Here is a 20,395-nt window from a genome sequence, read left to right as displayed (position 1 = left end):
GAATGGGCAGGTGTAGCTGACACAGCAGTTTACTATCATCTCCTTGTGAGCAGTCCTGGGGACCAAGACTGCTCAGTCATCCACTCAGCAAGGTCCCACACCAAAACCCCAGAAGGGATAGCCAGACAAGGAAGTGTTCACATGGAAACACAGGAATTCAAGAAATATGAAAAAAAGACTCTCCCAGAAGATCATACACCTCAAGTACTAACTCAAAGGTACTGCAATAAGCAAACTGCTTGGTGAAAATCTCAGTAGTTTCCTGGTAAAATGCTCAATGATCTGAGGAGGGCACAAGAAGCAAACATATTTAGCTCAACACCTGGAGAGGAAAGCTAGCAACACCGAAGGAAAATGCAACAAAGGAAAAAATAAGCAGTATGGATGAAAAAGTTACCAAAATGAAAGAATTCAGCATAGAAATTGAGATCTTTGAAAGAAAACAACAACAAACCTATTCTCCCAGAAATAAAGCAAACCAAAACTACCAAATAGAAACAAGTGAATCAAATAAAAACACACGGAACACACTTGGCCAAGCACAGGAAGGAACAGATAGAGGAGAGACTCAGGAATGCAGGACAAGGTTGAAGGAATAGTGCATGAAAACATCAGTAGGGAAAAAAAATAAGCCTGACCTCAGTAATTAAAAATTCTGGGACATGATCAAACTTAAGCATACCTCAGAAGGAAGGAAGATAAACACTTAAGATACAGTTAATCCATTCAACAGAAAACCTCCAAAATTTAGAGAAAGATACAACATTCAAATACAAGAATCATGTAGAACCCCAAAGAGTTATGACCAAGTTAGAAGTTCTCCACACCATGTTATAGTTTAAGGTATCAAAAATAAAAGTCTAGGGCTGGAGAGATGGTTCAGTGGTTAAAAGTACTTGCTGTTTTTCCAGGGGATACCCGTTCAGTTCCCAGCACCCATATAAAGGTGGTACCCAATTGCTTGTTACCCAGTGGTGAGACAAGCAAAAGAGACTTATTTTAAATACTACTATTTAATTTTCAAACTCCATTTAATCTTAGGGAGAAACTAAGTTCAAGGTCCCAGGCCCTAGGAAAGCTGGGGACTTCCCAGTATCTGAACAGCTTCTACTACAAGGAAACAGTTGTTTGAGTCGAGACTTCTCAGGGACAACTTGTAAGGGAACAGATCTGAGTCTAAACATCTCAAGGACAACTTCTCCATCTTGCTGGCAAGGACAAGCGACATTCATTTTCCTAGGCCCAGGAACCTACTTTAATCTGATTGGTGAAAACTCCCTTGCTCAACTCCTTGTGGCAAAATAAGGTTAGACAATGCTTTAACTGCCCTCCCACTTTGTGGGCTCATCCTTTAAATCTGCTGTGCAATTTCTCTTCAGGGTCATAGCTTAGCTCCCAAGTCTAAGTCTGTTCTGCAGCCCTGATAAATCAGTATCAGCTTGATTGCAATAAAATTTTGTCAGCTGGATTGGCCTGGTGCTTGGGCTATGTTCATTTATGTTGGGTTTAAGTGCCCCCCCAACACCAGCTCTAAGGTATCTGATGCCCTTTTCTGGCTTCCACAGGACAATCTCCCCACTCCCTGACACTCACAAATACATATGTATATATATAAAATTTAAAAAGAATCTACTGGGGGTGGGGGTGGCACCTTTAAATCCCAGCACTCCCGAGGCAGAAGCAGGTAGATATCTGAGTTCCAGGACAGCCAGAGCTACATAGTGAAATCTTGTCTCAAACAACAACAACAACAACAACAACAACAAAATGAATCTTTAAAAAATCCAAGACACATTTTAAAACCTGTAATAGCAAAACAAGTCACACACAAAGGCAGAAAGATCTGAATAGTATCAGATGTCTTGGCAATTCTAAAAGCCAGAAAAGCCTGGAACTGTTATATTTCAAGCCCAGAAAGTAAATAACTACCAACCAAGATTGCTATTTCTAGCAAAGTTATCCTTGAAAATGGACAGACAAATAAAAACATATTAAGGTAAGCAAAGGGAAGACAACTCTTGATTAGAAGCCAGCACTGAAAAACATACTTAAAGAAGCAGCACACAAGGAAGATACTCTCTCATAAGAACGTTAAAGATTGAGAAACAAACTGTGAAGTGAATGGAAACCCTAAACATGCTGGCATTGATACGCCTTTTGATATTTGATTATTAACCCAAAAGTCCTAAGAAAAGCTAAAGGAAGCCTCCTCAGGAATATATAATAATTGTAAAAAATATACTCCTAATGTTGGGGTTTCCAATTTCATAAAACAAACAAGGGATAAAAAACAAAGTCAAATGGATCTAGATATAAAAGCACGGGTGAGTCCCATATGCCATTCTCACCTCCGTCAGGTCACTAAAACTAAAAAACAACAAGGAAGTATCAGGTGGATTACAGCAAGTCAAACAGAACTAACAGATATTTTTAGAATACTCCATCCAACAGATAGAGAATACACATTTTTCTCAGTAGCCACAGATTGACCCTTCAAAACAGAACGAAGTCTAGGTCAAAAACCAAGCTTTAACAAATGTAAGATAATTAAAATAATTTCTTGCACCTTATCAGGTCACAGTGGAACAAAAGTAGAAAGCTTTAGGAAGAGAGAGCACAGACAGCTGGGAAGCTGCCTATTCAGTAAAGGCTTGCAGTGCAAGCATGGAGACTCAGGTTTGGCCTCCTGCACCCATCCAGAAAGCCAAGTATGGTTGACAGACCTGTAACTCCAGCATTGGAGACTTGGAGACTTGGGGACTCTCTGGCCAGCCAGCCTAGCCTGATTGGCAAGCCAGGTCCAAAGGAGATACCTGGTCTCAAAACACAAGGTGGATCACTGTCCTAAGGTCCACTAACACCCAAAGTGGACCTCTGGTTTCCACACATGTGAGTGCATACCCCATATAAAATAAAAAAAAAAAAAAAAAAAAAAAAAACACATGCGTGCGCAGAGAACACAGAAACTATATAAAGCCAGAGACACAAACAAAGCACTCTTGAATGACCAAAGGGTCACTGAAGAAATGAAGAAGGCAATTTAAAATTTCATAGAATCAACTGAAAATAAAAGCACAACTTACCAGAACTTTAATAATGAAATAAAGACAATTCCAAGAGGAAGTTTAATAGCCAGTACCAGGCTGTTTCTGCTATGCTGACTCTAAATGAAATCTGATGAGGGGAAAGTCTTTGCTGATTACACACGAGATGGGATCAACAGCAATGACATATAAAGAGCTGCAATAGTTAAATACCTACCCCAACCATCAGTCAATACATGGGACAACACACTTAAATACCTACCCCAACCATCAGTCAGTACATGGGACAATACACTTAAATACCTACCCCAACCAGTCAGTACATGGGACAATACACTTAAATACCTACCCCAACCATCAGTCAGTACATGGGACAACACACTTAAATACCTACCCCAACCATCAGTCAATACATGGGACAATACACTTAAAAAAAAAAAAAAAGGAAAAGTATATGGCAAAACAAACATGAAAAAGTGTTTAGCATCCTTAGCAATTAGAAAAATGAAAAGTAAAACTGACATTTACAGGAAATAGCTGGAACTGGAAAAAAACATTATGTTAAGAGATATAAGTCAGACTTAAAAAAAAGACATTGTTCTGTCTTATATGTGGAACCTAGATTTAAAACTTTGTGTGTTCATGTATGCACATATGTAGGCCTCAAGAGTAGAAAACAGATCATGAGGGGAGAGGAAGAAATCTTCAAGGAGGTAGAAGATGCTAGCTGCAGGGGTAGAGGACAGTGGGAGTCAGAGAGGAACAAATAAGAACCAAGTGCAGCGATATGTGCGCGTGAGCAGGCCATAGGAAACTCTTTACGTATGTTAATCTTAGCGATTAATAGAATAATTAAAAAGAGTATAGATTTACCACATTTCTTATGGGAAAACATTTTGAAAAATAGCACATATACATAAAATCAGCTGGCTTTATCAGCATCTATTGACTGTTTTAGGTGAATGATGGTGCTGTGAAAAAGAAGTTTTCTGCTTAGAATCACAGTTTATAGTTATATTCCAAACTAAAACATTTCCCCATGGCAAGTTTTGCACCTGCATTTTTATGCATGTTGTGTTATGCCCTGCTGGTGGCAAACAAGCCTACATAAACTTGACAATTAGCCCACACTTGGCTCTTGGTGTACCTAAGTACCATGTGACTTTGATTAACCTCTAACTTTGAAGATTCATCATCCTTGATTTGATGATCATGAAAGTTTGCAAAATAAACAGACTTTTTAGTCAATTTGGCCCATCTTAACAAATGATTGACTGCATTTCGCAAGCAAGGCAAGTGCTGTGATGTCCCCACAGTAATTCCCTGCCACCAAGCTTAGCATATAAAGAAAAGAAAGGTAGGGAGAGACCCTCATATTTAAACACTGCTACTCTCTCTCTCCCTAATCATAAGAGTTGCAGCTCTGAGCACTGTTTCTGAGCTCATGCACCTCTTCAGATTTCCAGATTTCAACTGCAGTCCAACATCCCTGCAGATACCCTGAAATCCCAAATGCAACACGCACGGTGCCAAGCTCTGTCATTTGTTGTTTTCTACAGCACACCATGCCTTAGTGGCTGGCACTATCTGAAGTGTAACTGAAAACGCTGCTGGTCTTTCTAGACATCTTCCCCTTTCATCCTTCCCTCACATTTGCCTAGTCATTTCCTTCTGAGATCATCCGTTGCAACTCACGTAATTTACTGGCTTGTGATCTTACTTTATACTTTCTCTTGGTAGAGATTCCATTTACTTTAACAGTATTATTAATGCTTATACAGTTCACTCAATGAAGATGCACTTTGGAGACTGGGTCTTGTTTAGCCCAGGGGGCGTCGAGTTTGCTATATAGACGAGGACGATCTTGAACTCCTCCTAATCCTTCTGCTCCACCACCTCCCAGGTACTGAGATTACAGGCATACACCACCACACTCAGTCAGAATGCTTGAATTTTTAACTCAGATTATGGCAAAGAGAAAATTATTACTTAAAATTTTCATCTCTTCAGAAAAAAAGTTCTTATAATTTAAGTTTGATCCATGTCACTTGATTTTTACTGTCTTCCTTTGCTTATTATTTATTTGTTCAATAAACTTGTTCAGTGTTTTTATGTCAGACACTTGTTCTTCACAAAGATGCTATAATTAAGTGGTGTGCTATTAGTCTCTTGAAGTTTAAAGCACACACTGTAGGACTTCCCAAGAATCAGCCAGTCAGGATTGAAGGCAGAGATATTTTGACAACAAATTCTGAACTCATTCCAACAAAAAGTACCAAAGTATTTTTTAAAATGCTGTGTGTGTTAATGTGCTTTACTCAAAATAGCATATCTTCTTTCTCATCCGTATCCGTTCTCAACAAGGAATCAGACCTCTAAAACTTTTACTGCCAAAGTTATAACCAGGCATTAAAAACAGAACAATTTTTTAAAATTTTTATTAGATATATTTCTTTACTTACATTTCAAAGGTTATTCCCCTTCCCTGTTTCCTGTCCATAAGTCCCCATTCCCTCCCCTCCCCTTCCCTATACGGGTATTCCCCCTCTATATCCCCCTTATCGCCCACCCCCTATATTCCCCTGCACTGGGGGTCACAACCTTGGCAGGACCAAGGGCTTCCCCTTCCCCTCATGCCCCAACAAGGCTATTCTCTGCTACATATGCAGTTGGAGCCCTGGGTCAGTCCATGTATAGACTTTCGGTAGTGGTTTAGTCCCTGGAAGCTCTGGTTGGTTGGCATTGTCAAAACAAAATTTTAACAAATGCATTATGAGGTATGAGTATAATTCAAGAAATGTATTTAGGGTAGATTTATTCTTTTATGTGTACTTATTTACACCTAAATGTGTGTACATACACCACATGGTTGCAGGTGCCCACTGAGGCCACAGGTAGTTGTGAGTCACCCATGTTGTATGCTGGTGGGAACGAACCAAACCAAATTCAGCAGCAAACTCCCTTAACAACTCACTGAGCAATCTCCCCAGCTCCTCAAGAAATGCAGTAAGAAAGAAAGAAAGAGAGAAAGAAAGAAAGAAAGAAAGAAAGAAAGAAAGAAAGAAAGGAAGAAAGAAAAAGAAGGAAGGAAGGAAGGAAGGAAGGAAGGAAGGAAGGAAGAAAGGGGAGAAACTGATCAATACAAGTCCAGGGGCCAGGGAGATGACTCGAAATGTAAGTAAACATGCTTGCCACACAAACCAGCAATATGTGCCCAATCTCAGAACCTACACAAAGCTGGACAGATAATACTGACTCCACAGAGTTGTCTAATCTCCATTATCACGTGTACCCTGCAAATACACAGCAATGATCATAATAATTTAAAACATTCATGATTTACTTATCCTTTGTTCTTTTCAGAAGGATTTCAACTTGCTATGGTATAAATAAGTGAGTAAAACAGTAATGTAACACAGAGAGGCAAACGGATGGGTGAGAACCTGGACTGGCGAGCTGCGCTGGCTTTTACTAAGAGGTGACCTCATATTTGGCTCTCCCCTCCCACCGAATCAAAGCAAAGCACAGCTGAGTGGACCATCACCTCAGTGGACCCTTCTGTGTGTGCTCACCCATTCTAGACAGCAATCCCTCCCACACCCACCACTAGCCACCTTCTGTGCTTTTTCTCACAGCACCCCTAATCTACTGAGTGACTAGTTCCTTTATGCATGGTCTCCCCTCATCCCATGCATAGTACCAGGTTAATTAGAGGAGAAATTTGCACATATTTTTATTTGTATGCCTGTCTAGACCAGGGCCTGGAAAACAGTAGGTGACTCCACCCAACTCTTTGACAGAACGGATAAAAAGCTATCAAGGAAACAAATGCAAGCAAATACAGAAACAACAAGCAAAGCAGAAAACTTTCTATAATACAATCAGGTAATAACTTCCTAAACATTACATGTTCGGTATGACATAGGATAGGACAAGCCCGCTATAAGGTTATGGCCTGGTTGTTAGAGAGCAACCAAAGTGTTAACAACAGTAATCAAACATAGAGTGCCTAAAGACTTTGACCCTACGAGATTGCAGAAACATGCAGAAATATCACAATTACTGTGCCATATTCATTATGTTGTAAAATGCACTGTAATATAACTAATCGATACAATAAATAAAGGGGATGGAACTAAATATAAAATGTATTCATTTTATAATATACCTTATAAACTTTGCCTCAGAGTAAACAAATGCACGGTTTTCTGTGTTTTCTGTTGTGACTATAGATTTGAGTTTTGGAGGACTTGAGGTGTTCAGCTGAGAGACACTCAGCCTGGTATGCACATCAGCGTTTCCTGCAACCTTCCTGTGATGCACCAGTGTATCTCACTTCACAGCACTGTGAGAGTACTTTCTGGTATATAAACAGTTACCTCTGGAAACTATAGAATGAGAAATTCTGAATCAGGTCTGGCAATATGCAAGACCTCAGATTTAAATTCTCTACATCTGTAGATAAGTCTGTATATATTTAGGTAAAAATATGAACAAAGGTATTAAAAATAATTTTTACCAATTAGAAGAATGAATAATATTCCCTATTTTTCTCTACAGGGAATTCCTGAAATTCCTTCTGGTATTGCAGAGAAATAATATCAAAGGAAATATAACAAGAATTTAATTTTCTTACGAATGTTTCAATAGTAGATATTAATGATTTTGTTTTCCATTCTTCCTAAGTTCAAAATACTTGTGTTATGTTTTCCTTTTGATCAGAATTCTGATAAGCTGCAGTTGCTGCTGTAGGAAAACAGGCACAAACAAGGCAGGTCATTTCCTCTTCCTGTGCCAAGATTAAGCACAGATGCCAATAATGTTAAATGGAAAAAGGAAAGCCCTTTAGATACAAGAGAAAATTAGATTATAGAGTAGAAAATACATTTTCTATCAAGTTCATTGAAAATCCCATTTCTGTGTTCAAATTAGGCTAGTTTTCAAAGGTCTTCAATTCTCTTACGCGCACACCCATGGCTAATGGGCTTTCACAGATAAATGGTTGCTACTGAAGCCTGTGAGCCCAGAGTGGCCAAAAACTAAAGAGAGGCGGCTAAGGTGCAAGGACGGCGCAAACAAAGATAAAGTTTCTACTTAGGCTCCTGAGCCGGCCTGACAGTCGTGGTGTCTTAGTTGGTCCTTTAATCTTGCTTTATCATTTCTCCTAAGTAGGAAACTGAGAAAATGTCATATGGGATTATTTTTGCTCCTGTCAAAAATTAGTGACACACAAAGAGGGGAAAATCAACTTAAGATCCTCATTAAAAAGGAAAGCAAAACAAAACACCCACAAGCTGGGCAGTGGTGGTGAAGGCCTTTAGTCTCAGCACTCCAGAGGCAGAGGCAGGTGGATATATGAGTTTAAGGCCAGCCTGGTCTACAAAGTGAGTTCCAGGACAGCCAAGGCTCCTTAGAGAAACCTTGTCTCAAAGAACAACAACAAACCAACAAACCAAATTGAAGTTGGTAAGGTTTATTTCATTGGAGAATTACAAAACAATTTATCTTGCAGAATAATATTTACTAAAATGAAATTCTATGATGTGACTAATTGAGGTGAGTAAAATTGAGGGAAAGCATGAAGTAGAAATAGGGAGCTGATACGTACTGCAGGCCTACTGTGTGCTAGGCATTTTGTGTAAAGTATTAGGGGTATTAGGAAAAGTTGGCTTTGTCGAAGTAGAGCTAGCCGGGATTTGCCTGCCAGTCATTCTGTGCTGAGAAAGTTCATCGCTTAGCTGACATCTTGACTATGACAGTCTGAAGGGCTGGATAAGTAAGATGTCCATTCTGGGAAAGTTCTGAAAGCAGGCCTTTAAATCAAGCATCTTCAGTGTAATTAAGGGAGAATCAAACACGAAGTTGGACTGGAAAGTCCCGGAATCTCAGCATCCCAGAGTGTGTATCATTTCAGAGCTATCTTTCTCTTCCTTCATCCTGCAGCACACAAAACTTTACAAGCATTATATAGTTCTATAAGCATTTTCAAATGGGATAAGCAGGGTGCACAGTTTAGTAAATAAAGATCAGAAAAAAATGACTACCTTTTGTCAGGTTAGGTTAATCATATAATCAAACCGTAACATAATTTTGTAATACATACGTATTACAAGTTATGAGGAATTTGCACTCAAAATATCACTGGCTGTTTATAGACATTTCAGTCTCAGCCAGTTCATACACGGAGACCTAAACAACCTCATATATACATCACCTATTTGTTGATCGTCTTAGTCTCCTTTTTCTTCTGTGTTGCCAAGGACTTCAGGAGGTCTCCCCCTGTCATTTCTGATTTTTATCAGCTTGGAAGGAACCCACAGCTTTTCTTCTCCTGTAGAAACATAGGCATAACCCCTTCCCCAGCGTAACACATTTCCCATTTTCCATTCTGACGTCAGAATATCCTTAATATAAACAGGCTGGTTTAGTTCAGTAGTCTTTTCCACAATCCAATGTCTTTCAGCAGCTGTGCTGTTTTGTTCATCAACATTTAAAAATTTAAGGTTAATAAAGCACTATGTATCCTATCTCTGGGAGTTTTGTTGACCCCTTTTTGCCTGTTAAGCATCTCCTTTAGACTTCGATTAGATCTCTCCACAATCGCTTGTCCTGTAGGATTGTGTGGTATACCTGTAACATGTTTTATATTATAATAGTCAAAAAGCGCTTAATCTTGTTAGATATATGCTGGACCATTGTCTGTTTTAATTTGTATGGGTATTCCCATTATAGCCATAACTTCTAACAAATGTGTAATTACAGAATCGGCCTTTTCTGACGTTAAGGCAGTTGCCCATTGAAATCCTGAATATGTATCTATAGTATGATGTATGTATTTCAGCTTACCAAACTCTGTAAAATGGAGAACATCCATTTGCCAAATTTCATTTCTTTGGGTACCCTTAGGGTTAGTTCCTGTAGGCAATGGAGTTTGATTATATAACGAGCAAGTAGGACATTGCCTCACAATCTCTTTGGCTTGTTGCCAAGTGATAGAAAATTCTTTCTTTAAGCCTTTGCTGTTAACATGGTGTTTTTTATGAAATTCTGAAGCATCTAGTACACTTCCTATCAGTAGCTGGTCAATTTCATTATTACCTTTGTCAGAGGGCCCAGCAGACCTGTATGGGATCTTATGTGTGTTATATATAGTGGGTAACTCCTATTTCTGATTTTTTGTTGTAGCTGAATAAATAGTGATGTCAATTCGGAATCATCCTGAATAAGTTCAGCAGTCTCTATGTGCAAAACAACCCTTTCTGCATATTGAGAGTCAGTTACTATATTAAGAGGCTCTCGAAAATCTGACAACACCATGAGTATTGCATACAGTTCAGATTTTTGAACTGCCTTATAGGGACTCTCAGTCACCTTGTTTACATTTTTCGATTTATATCCTGCCTTCCCCTGACTTACTGGCATCAGTGTAAAATGTAGGGCTCCAGATATTGGAGTTCCCTTTACTATCTGAGGAGGATCCAGTTAGTTCGTTTTATGAACTGAAGTCTTTTTGCTTTTAGGGTATTTGTTGTTAATGTCTCCTAAGAAGTTACTGCATGCTCTTTGCCAATGTTCATTTTGTACCCACAAAGAGTTAATTTCTGCATTAGTAAAAGGTACCACAATTTCAGCGGATCCATTCAACTAATTGTAAAGTCTCAATTTTCCTTTAAGTATCAATTCAGAGACCTTCTCAATGTAGGTTTTCAGTTTCTTACTCTGTTTAGGTTCTAAAAATATCCGTTCTAAGAGATAATCTTCCCTTTGCATGAGAATTCCTGTGGGGGAATGAGTAGAGGGCAAGATGACTAATATGCAGGCCATCTTTGGATCAATACTGATCCAGATGTGCGTCCTGCAGTTTCCTTTCTACCAAAGCTAGCTCTTTCTCAGCCTCAGCTGATAGTTTCCTTGGGCTATTTAATTCTTTATCGCCTTGTAGTGTTTGAAATAAATTGCTCAACTCTTGAGTGGTCAAGCCAATCACAGGCCTCAACCAGTTAATGTCTCCAAGTAGTTTCTGAAAATCATTAAGTGTCCTTAATTTGCTTCTTTTGATTTGCACCTTTTGTGGCCTAATTCTTTGTACACTTATTTTATACCCCAGATAATTAATAGAATCCCCTCTTTTTGTATTTTCTCAGGGCGATTAATCCCCAGCATGGTAATGTTTTTTTACTTCATCAAACATTCTTTCCAGGATATTTATATCTGAATCAGACAATAAAATGTCATCCATGTAATGATAAATAATTTAGTGGGGAAATTTTTTGGTAATTATCTCTAATTGCTGCTGTACAAAAGATTGACACAAGGTAGTGCTATGTAACATTCCTTGTTTCAGGACTTTCCATTGATAGCTTTTTATGGGGCGACCTCTATTAAGGGTAGGCACCGAAAAAGGCAAACCTTTCCTTATCGCCTTCATGTAGAGGAATAGTGAAAAAGCAATCTTTTAAGTCAATCACTATAATAGGCCACTCCCTAGGCAACAAGGAAGGCAGTGGGATCCCAGGCTGCATGGAACCCATCGGCTGAATAATCTTATTAATTGCTCTGAGATCTGTCAATACCCTCCATTTGCCAGACTGTTTTTTAATGACAAATACTGGAGAATTCCAAGGGCTGGTGGACTCCTCTATATGCTGAGCCTCCAGCTGCTCCTGGACTAGCTGCTCTAATGCCTGTAGTTTTTCTTTTGTCATGGACCACTGATCAATCCAGATGGGTTGGTCAGTCAGCCACCTTAGTGGCAAGGCTGTTGTTGTTTAACAGCAGTGGCTCCTTGGGGTAGCACTAAATTGTCAGCCTCTGCTGTATCTTGCTTATGGACAGCTTGGACAGTCTCTAACTGTCCTTGATAACATTCCCTGACTAATTTAAAGTTTTTATTAGGAGTCTGATGAATTTTAGGGCCAGAACCTGAAACTGAGGGGATATTAATTTGAGTTTTCCACTGCTGTAGTAGATCTCTTCCCCATAAATTAATGGCTATATCAGCCACGTATGGCCTTAATTTTCCTACCTGACCTTCTGGTCCTATACATTTAAGCCACCTGATGCTTTGTTTTATTTGGGATAAAGTGCCAACACCTTGAAACTGCATATCCACTCCTTGAAGTGGCCAACTAATGGGCCAAGATTTTGGAGAGATGATGGTAACATCTGCTCCAGTGTCAACCATTCCTTCAATTTCGATATTATCTACAAGTATTTTTAGTTTTGGAATTTGGTACTCTATAGACGTTAGCCAAAATATTAGTTTTGAAGTCTTGTTGTTTAATCGTTCTGAGGAGGAGAACTCTCCTGCCTGGTATTGGGGCCTCTGAGAGGCCCCCTTGGGAGTTTTTTGTCAGGATGCGGTCCCATCTGTCTGTTGTTGCTGTACACTTCCTAGTCAAATGTCCATATCTGCCACATCTTTGACACATTCTAGGAGGCACAGTCCCCCTTTTTGTATCACTTTGGTTTTTATTACAGTAATATCTGAGATGGCCCTACTCACCACAATTAAAACATTTGAAATCTTGGGTCATCTCTAGCTGTCCAGTGGCAGCTTCTCCTATCAAAAGTAGTATCAGAGAACAAGATCCAACATCAGCTGTATATCTAATCCACTCATCTATTGGTGCTTGGACCTTGCCTTTAGTGGTCTAATTACTTCCCTGCATTTGGTATTTGCATTTTCAAAGGCTAAAGACTCAATTATCGCCTTTCTTGCCGCTGAATCTGATACACTCCTTTCCACAGCTGAGGTAAGCCTTTGTAAAAAGTCAGGGAAGGTTTCTTTAGGACCTTGTATGACTTGAGTGAATGTTTCAAGTCTTTTCCCTGATTCTGCGACTTTGTCCCAGGCCTTTAAGGCTGACAATCGACACCATGACAGAGTTTCTTCGTCATATATAGCCTGCACCTCTACTTCAGCAAAGCGGCCTTCACCAAGCAGTTGATCTGTGGAAATCTCTCTGCCCCTAGCTCTATTTTTTCTTGCTATCTCCCTCACTTCTTCTCTCCACCATGAAATCCATTGCAAATTTTCAGCAGGCTCTAGAATTGCTCTTACCATATCTTTCCAGTCTTGGGGGATTACTCTATTTTTAATAGCCCAAGAAATTAAGATTTGTTTTACAAATGGCGAATGCATTCCAAAATTAGTTACACTTTCCTTAAATTTCCTTAATTCTAATACATCCATGGGTTGCCATTCAAATTCTTCATAACCCTGTGGATGATCATCGTTTGGAGGCCTTTGTTGCACACTAACTGGATAGACTAAAGTTTGTTTCCTAAAAACCTTGGGTTGGCTTTCCTTAATTTTATCTTCTGTCTCTACCTGAGTTTTTTCTTTTTAGTTGTAATTTTAAATTCCTCTCTTAAAGTCTGTATCCGTGCTTCATATTTCTCTTTCTGTCTTTCCCCTGTTCTTTGAGTTCCTGAATTCTCTGTTCAAGGTTTTGCTTCCACACTTTGAATTTTTTCTTTATATTGTACTTCTAATAATTTGTTATCCATTATCTTTTGATTGATTAATTTTAAAAGTTATTCTCTAAGTCTTGCTTCCAAACCTCATTACTTTCTCTCTGCTGTTCAGTATGATCTGTGAGCTGTTGTATGTTCTGTTCTAACATCCTTTCTAGTTTCTGTCTATCACTTTCATTTTCATCTTTCTGTCTCTTATTCTGATCTATAATTTTCTGTGTCTTCAATTCTAGTGTTCCTTCTAGGCTACATTGCCAAGATTTAATTTTCTCTTTCTGTTGTTCATGTTGTTCCATAATTACCTGTATCTTCTGTTCTAAGGCTAGAAATTTTCTATTTAGGGCTGTGTGCTGTTGTATGTTCTGTTCTAACATCCTTTCTAGTTCCTGTCTATCACTTTCATTTTCATCTTTCTGTCTCTTATTCTGATCTATAATTTTCTGTGTCTTCAATTCTAGTGTTCCTTCTAGGCTATATTGCCAAGATTTAATTTTCTCTTTCTGTTGTTCATGTTGTTCCATAATTACCTGTATCTTCTGTTCTAAAGCTAGAAATTTGTTATTTAGGGCCCTGTCTTTTGAGAAGATATAGTAAATCAGAAGAATGAATATTGCAATACTGGTAAATGATAAAGTGTCTTTTTCCTCAAAATTCTCAACTGTCAGACCATTCAAAATATCATTCCATAAGGCCCAAAAGATATTCATTATGTTTCTCATCTTTAAGTATCATAAAGTTATATATCTCTCTTACATCAAAGTAGTATCTGATCTGAAGCCCCTTGTGCCTTTTTTTTCTCCCTCTGCTTCAGAATACGTGCAGTCCTCTCGATTCTTGAGACCCTCCAGACCCAGTCAATTCCCAATCCACTAGTACTCCCTGCCTATTCTGGGGTTGAGAGGGAAGTAAACTTTTATCTCAGGTTAGTTGAGTTCTAATGGTTTAGTTAAGCCATATGTTGTAGTAAATAAATAAAAATAAAGTAAAAGTAAAAATGTATAAACGAAAACCGGGGGTGGAATGTTTTTCCCTCAGGGTGTTTTTCCTGCTAGGGTTCCACCTCGCTTCCCCAGATATCTTCTGGATATCTTGGCAGAAACACAACCCAGCCACACACTTTCTTATACTGAGACTCTTACACAAAAGAGCATACAACTGGTGTTTTTACCCTGCTAGGGTTCCACACCTCAGTGCCCCAGATATCTGCTGGATATCTTGGCATAAACTCAGCCCAGCCACACTTACTTAAATTGAGACTCTTTCTTAAAAAAAAAACACACTCATTTAGCATTAAAGCAATCCAGCGTCTAGATTTGGCAGATCCACATTACACTGTCCTAATCCCAGTTCCCAAATTACTCATCCCTGCACCTTTTATTTACCAAGCCTCCAGCTTCTTCTCCCCCCTGGTACCTCTAACTCCTCTCAGTTCCCCATCGTCTCTCCAACTCCTCCTCTTCCTCCTCCTGGCTTCCTCCTCTCCCCTCCTCCCTCAACTGTCAATCCTCACCCCCCCTCCTCAGGTTCCACTCGCTCAACTGTCTCCAACTGTCAACTGTCAACCTAACCTCTGAATCTAATCCCCCTCTCACTCCCAACTCCTACCTCTGCCCAAATCTCACGCTCTTGCCTTTATTTAACAAATTCAGAGAAAACCCCAAGGCAAACCACAACAGTAGAGCGCTTACCTAGGAAGCGCAAGGCCCTGGGTTCGGTCCCCAGCTCCGAAAAAAAGAACCAAAAAAAAAAAAAATACCATAAATAGAGAGAAAAAGAGTATTACCTTGAATGAAACTGTTGCCAATCATAACTAAGCATCCCAAGGGGACTGTGTTCTACATCACAGACTGTTTAGCAGTCGTCCTGGACACTTGCACTGGATACCCGAGAACGCCAACTGCCCCACGTATCAACAACCAAAAGTGTCAACACAGTGTCACATGGATCCTAACACGAGTGTCTTCAGCTGAGAAGACTTACTGATCATCTAACCTCAGCATTGACACAGCCTTGTCTGCAAGCTGCTTTTAAAAGATGTGAAGCAAGGTGGGCACAGACAGAGACCTAGTCTTGATCTAAGGGAAAGCAGCAGAGCTATCAGAGACTGGTCGCCAAGATGCTGACTCTGTATGTAAGATAAGAGGACTAGCTTTAGAGTTTAGATACCTGGGTTCTCCTCTGCTCTAGTATTCCTTACCTTGTCTGCTTGTGCTGCCTTTGAACTCTTCCTTACCAAGAATTCAAATATACACTCCAGGGAAAAAGCCGAGAAATGACTTCCTTATAAACATCTATTACTGCTACTACCCCGAAGGCAATCACAGTGAGTATTATGGGTCAGGGCGCTTATATTTCCTCTACTTCCTTTCCAAACTGTGGTCTGTGGTCATGGCACTGTACCACCTGAGGTTCTGTTACGAGATGCCAAGTGTCAGACTCTTACTGAAAATTTGCATCAAAATCTTTGTTGGCAAAAGATTCGACTTAGCTGAGAGTGCTGCCACAGGGTGCCCTCTGCCTGGTCTCTCTTAACTGTGGGTATGAAATAACCTTAAAATCTACTTGTCACATTTCTTTTCAGTTCTGGTTTGACAGGTGGCTCCCACAGTTAACACTTGCATAGCCCTAGCTAATGCACTAGGGACCTCTCTAAGAATACTTTCCATACATTATTAATTCGTGTGACCCACCCTCCTATGAAGCTGACATAATTACCATTCTCATTATACAAATGAAGAAACTGAAGCCCACGGAGGAGGGTTAATTAACTCACCTAAAGCTTCAGTTATAAGTATAAGCCCATGGCAGCACAAATCCTATTTCTAATGATTGCTCAGAAAGGACATATAGGTTACCCCATTTTTTTCTGAGTCACCTTTGAAAAGCTTTGCTACACACTGTCAAGGAAGTCCATCTTCTTCTTTACTTACATTTCTAAGCCAGTATCATTCTTTGTAAAATTCTAGGCATTGCTACAGGTGAAAACCAGAAATGAAGCATCGTTATTTTAAAGGGAGCAGGGGGATCTCTGTGAATTCCAGGATAGCCTGTTTCACATACTGAGTTCCATGCCAGCCAGAGCTGCACAGTGAGACTGTCTGAAAAAGCAAAACAACAAAAAGTGGGACACTTGTTGAATGCACCCTTTGAGATGCTTCAAGTCACTTCCAGGAGCTTGGCTCTACTTTTCCTACTTCTAGGAATCTATTTCACACAGAAGTGTGATGATTACTACACACATTTTTATATGGTATTACTTACGAAAGAAAGCTTGAAGCCACTGAAGTGTGTGCACTGTTAGGAGAACGGACTATTAGGAAGCTCTGAAAGTCATTCTTTCATGGGATTTTTCTAATATGGGGAAATAACACTAACTTTCTTTTTCTTTTTTATTTATTCTCCTCTCATCTATTACATCCTGCAGCTTCCTCTCCCTCCTCTCTTCCCAGTTCCTCCCACCCTGCTCCCTGCTCCCCAGATCCACTCCTCCTCCTTTCCCTTCAAAAAAGAGTAAGGATAAGTCAGACAGAAAATGCTGCTGAAGCGTATCCATGATATATGCATGGATACTGAAGCCAAAACAGAGATACAGTAAACCCAAGTGCTGACTTCAAGGAATAATTCCTTACAACTATTCATTTTCTTCACTTGTATTTTCTGAAGTACATACTATTTACATAATTATAAAGACCTTAAATTAATATTAATAATTCTAAAGTCAGTTTGGGGGTCATGGGATTACCCCATGCTTTCTGTAAACACATCTCATGTTATGGTGAATTGTAATCTAGGTTGTATAAGCAAATGCCACTGACATTACAGACATGGAATAAACCAGAGGTGTAGCCTTCCAGCTATCCAGCAGGGCATTATCTTCCATAAAACCACCAGGCAGTCACTGTCAACCAAGTACTTGGACTATCTCTCCTGAACAAAATTATCAATACCTACGTCTAGACTCCCTAGCTCCCTGGACAGCAGCACACATTACTCCCTCTCTTGCTCAGCTCTCTTAGAGGCCCGCCTTGTACTTCTAATCGGACAGTTTCTTTTTCTCAAGGCTTCCTTTTTAAGGATTCTTGATTTCAACAAGACTGCTTTTGTCAATCCTCCTGCCTGGAAAAAGATTCAGGCTGAAATGCTAACTTAGCTTTTCCTCCACTGGAGTCTCAGCTAAGGACAAACTGTACAGTATGGTGCTGAAAATATATTAGTTATTAATACACCGCCTGTATCCACAGCAGTGTTTCAAAGGAGGAAGTAAAACGAAGGTGCGTTCTGATCAGGTGTGTTAGCAACAACAAGCCAAAGAGAAGCTTTATAGAGATGCTTATACAAGTCTTCCAGGTTGAGGGAATGGGCCTTCCACACAGAATAAAGGCAGTGGCGGAGAGATGTATGAGGAGAGTGTAGGCTGGGATGTAACCCAGTCTGCTTCTTATCAGGAAAGGAAACAGAAACAGAACAGGATAGAACACGTAAGATTAGGAACTGACAAAAAGCTGATACTGGAACATACCACACTGGCCCCACCCAAGAGAAGAAGGCATTTCAAAGGGCTGTGGCCTTCAGTTCCCTCCCAGTGTCTAGAAGGCTGAGGCTCTGGAAAAGCAACTAAGCAACACACTAAGCAGAAAGACGGCAGGAGAATGGCCACTGCCTCATATCAACCTAACTAGTTTTGCTTCCATTCTGGTTTCTATCATTGATTTTTATGGGGAAATTCTGTATACATTTTAAATAGCTTAGAAAGCAATTTTCCAGAATTGTTGCATTTCTAATTTTGGACTCCTGGTATCCTTAAATCCAACCCAAAAACGATGAACAAGAGAATAGCTCCGTGATGAAAAATTAAAATGACTGCTTAGAATGTTTCATAGTTAACTCTAATTCTCTTTCAGATACTGTATGTATGGAAACAGCTCTATCTGTGTGGCATTGCATGGATTTTTAAATTTCATTGGCAGGTTCCTGATAAGAAGTTCCCACATGAATACGATCTCAGTAGTGTTTTTTCCAGGATTGTGAGAACTTAAAGAGTATACAGGTAAATTATGTAGCAAAAATACGATGACACAAACAACGTGTCTAAGGAGTACAGGAAAATGAGATTTCATAGTACAGTGGAGGAAACAGGTATGTGATAGGGTATCTACTCTCTAGGATGTATATTTAATTTTTGTTTCATCCCTTTTCTTAGTTCTGTTAACAATGTCAGTAAGACTAGAGTTCCTGGTGCTTGTCCATTGTCAACTGTATGTTGGTAAGGTCCAAAGATGCTTAGAGGAAGGATTTCACATATGCCATTACAACCACTTATACACTTACTTTTGGAAAGGGAGTTTTAGTTGATGGCTGTGTTTTCCAGTTGAGAAAGAGTAAGAGGAAATCAAGACATTATCTATTGAGTCATGCATGGTACAGTTAAGAACTCTACCCGGAAAGGAACTAGCAAGATCTACTAGCTACCAATTATTTGCTCCAGTCACTAGCTCCTATATTGTCACATAGACGAACAATTACGGTCCACATGGTGATCAAGCCCCAAGGCCACATTAGCATTATTTTTGTTTCTTAAGTAATGTGTTGAGATGTTTTATTAATGTACTTAGTGATATTAGAGGACAAGTTACGGGTATTATTACTAACTGATTATTCCAGAAGTCTAGGTTTACTTATGTGATTTCTAAAGGTCTGCTTATCTGGGGGATTTTTGAGTAGCTAAATTACTGCCTGTAAAAAAAAAAAATCGTCCCACGTAGAATTCAATTTTAACATTCAACTGCTAGTCTAATCTTGCAGGTATCTGATGCTATAATTTTCCCTTAGTATTCTCGATGATATTAAATTCAGAGAACTTTAAACCCAGTTTCTGTTACTGAAGTTTCCTTCGCTTTGGTGCCCACAGAAAGCAATTTTCTTTTTCTTTTTCTTTTTTTTTCACTTCTAAAATGAAGTTCAGGTCTGCTCAGTGGTGCTGTGAAACTTGCTCTGGGAGAGTCCCGGTGTTACCCAGACACCGACCCATGCTTCCCGACACTCAGTGCCGGCCGGCCGCCCACACCGTTCTGGGCGCGTGCAGCGCTCAGAATCCGAGAGCAGGGCCCACGTAGCATAAGTTGCCGGGTGTTTTGAGGTGAGGCTCCGGAGGGCATTTCCACAGAGCCCGGCCCCGCCCGTCAACCGCTCGCCGCGTGCCCAGCCGCCACCCTGTGGCCCGTGCTCACCTGCTCGCCCTCGTCCTGCGGCCGCCCGCGCAGCGGGCTCGCCCCGGGCTCCCGCTCCTCAGCCCGCCCTGCCGGCGCCGCCCCGTCCTCGTCGCACTCCCCGCCGCCGGTGCCGCCCCGCAGCAGCTTCCTGGCCGAGCACATCCCACCGCCGACTCTGGCCGTCCGCACGGCTGCCGCTGGCCACACCGGGACTCCCGACGCAGACGGGAACCCTAGAAGTGCGCCCGCCGGCCTGGGCGCCAGAAGTGCAGGAGCCGCCCGCCCCTCCTGTCAGCCGCTCGCCCCACCCCCAGCTCGGGGGCGGACCCGGGGGCGGGGTCTACGAGGAGGGGCGGGTCAGGGCGGGGCCAGGCGGACCGCGGCCCAATGGAGGCGGGATCTGGTGGGAGGGGCGGGGCCAGGGAGGGGCGGAACCAATGGAAGGTGTAGCTTTATCGCAGTAAGTGCCCGAGACTATGAATGAGACTATAGGTTCCTAAGGGAGGTTGTATGTGTCTGACAGCTATTAAAGTATATGGCATCTTCTGTGAAATTGCGTATCTGTAACTATCTGTACACAACACACAGGTATCCTGTGATGTGCGTGTGTGTGTGTGTAAAAGAGAGAGAAGAGAGTGTGTGTCAGAGGTGAGGAACATTGTA

The 20,395-nt window shown here is 40.6% G+C and overlaps 1 protein-coding gene across 1 annotated transcript in view; it reads right to left on the bottom strand.

The window, feature by feature from the left end:
* Fam241a (family with sequence similarity 241 member A) overlaps window positions 1-20,032 on the bottom strand; it is a 32,480-nt gene extending 12,448 nt beyond the window's left edge. The window contains exon 1 of the mRNA XM_032897348.1: window positions 19,751-20,032. Coding sequence (XP_032753239.1) covers window positions 19,751-19,894 — 144 coding nt within the window. The 5' untranslated portion in view covers window positions 19,895-20,032. The remainder of the gene's footprint in view (window positions 1-19,750) is intronic.
* Window positions 20,033-20,395: the final 363 nt, after the last annotated feature.

Source organism: Rattus rattus, chromosome 3 (assembly GCF_011064425.1).
Source record: "Rattus rattus isolate New Zealand chromosome 3, Rrattus_CSIRO_v1, whole genome shotgun sequence".
NCBI classification, from domain to species: domain Eukaryota; kingdom Metazoa; phylum Chordata; class Mammalia; order Rodentia; family Muridae; genus Rattus; species Rattus rattus.
Note: the sequence above shows the minus strand (reverse complement) of the source record. Positions and strands in the feature narration are given on the sequence as shown.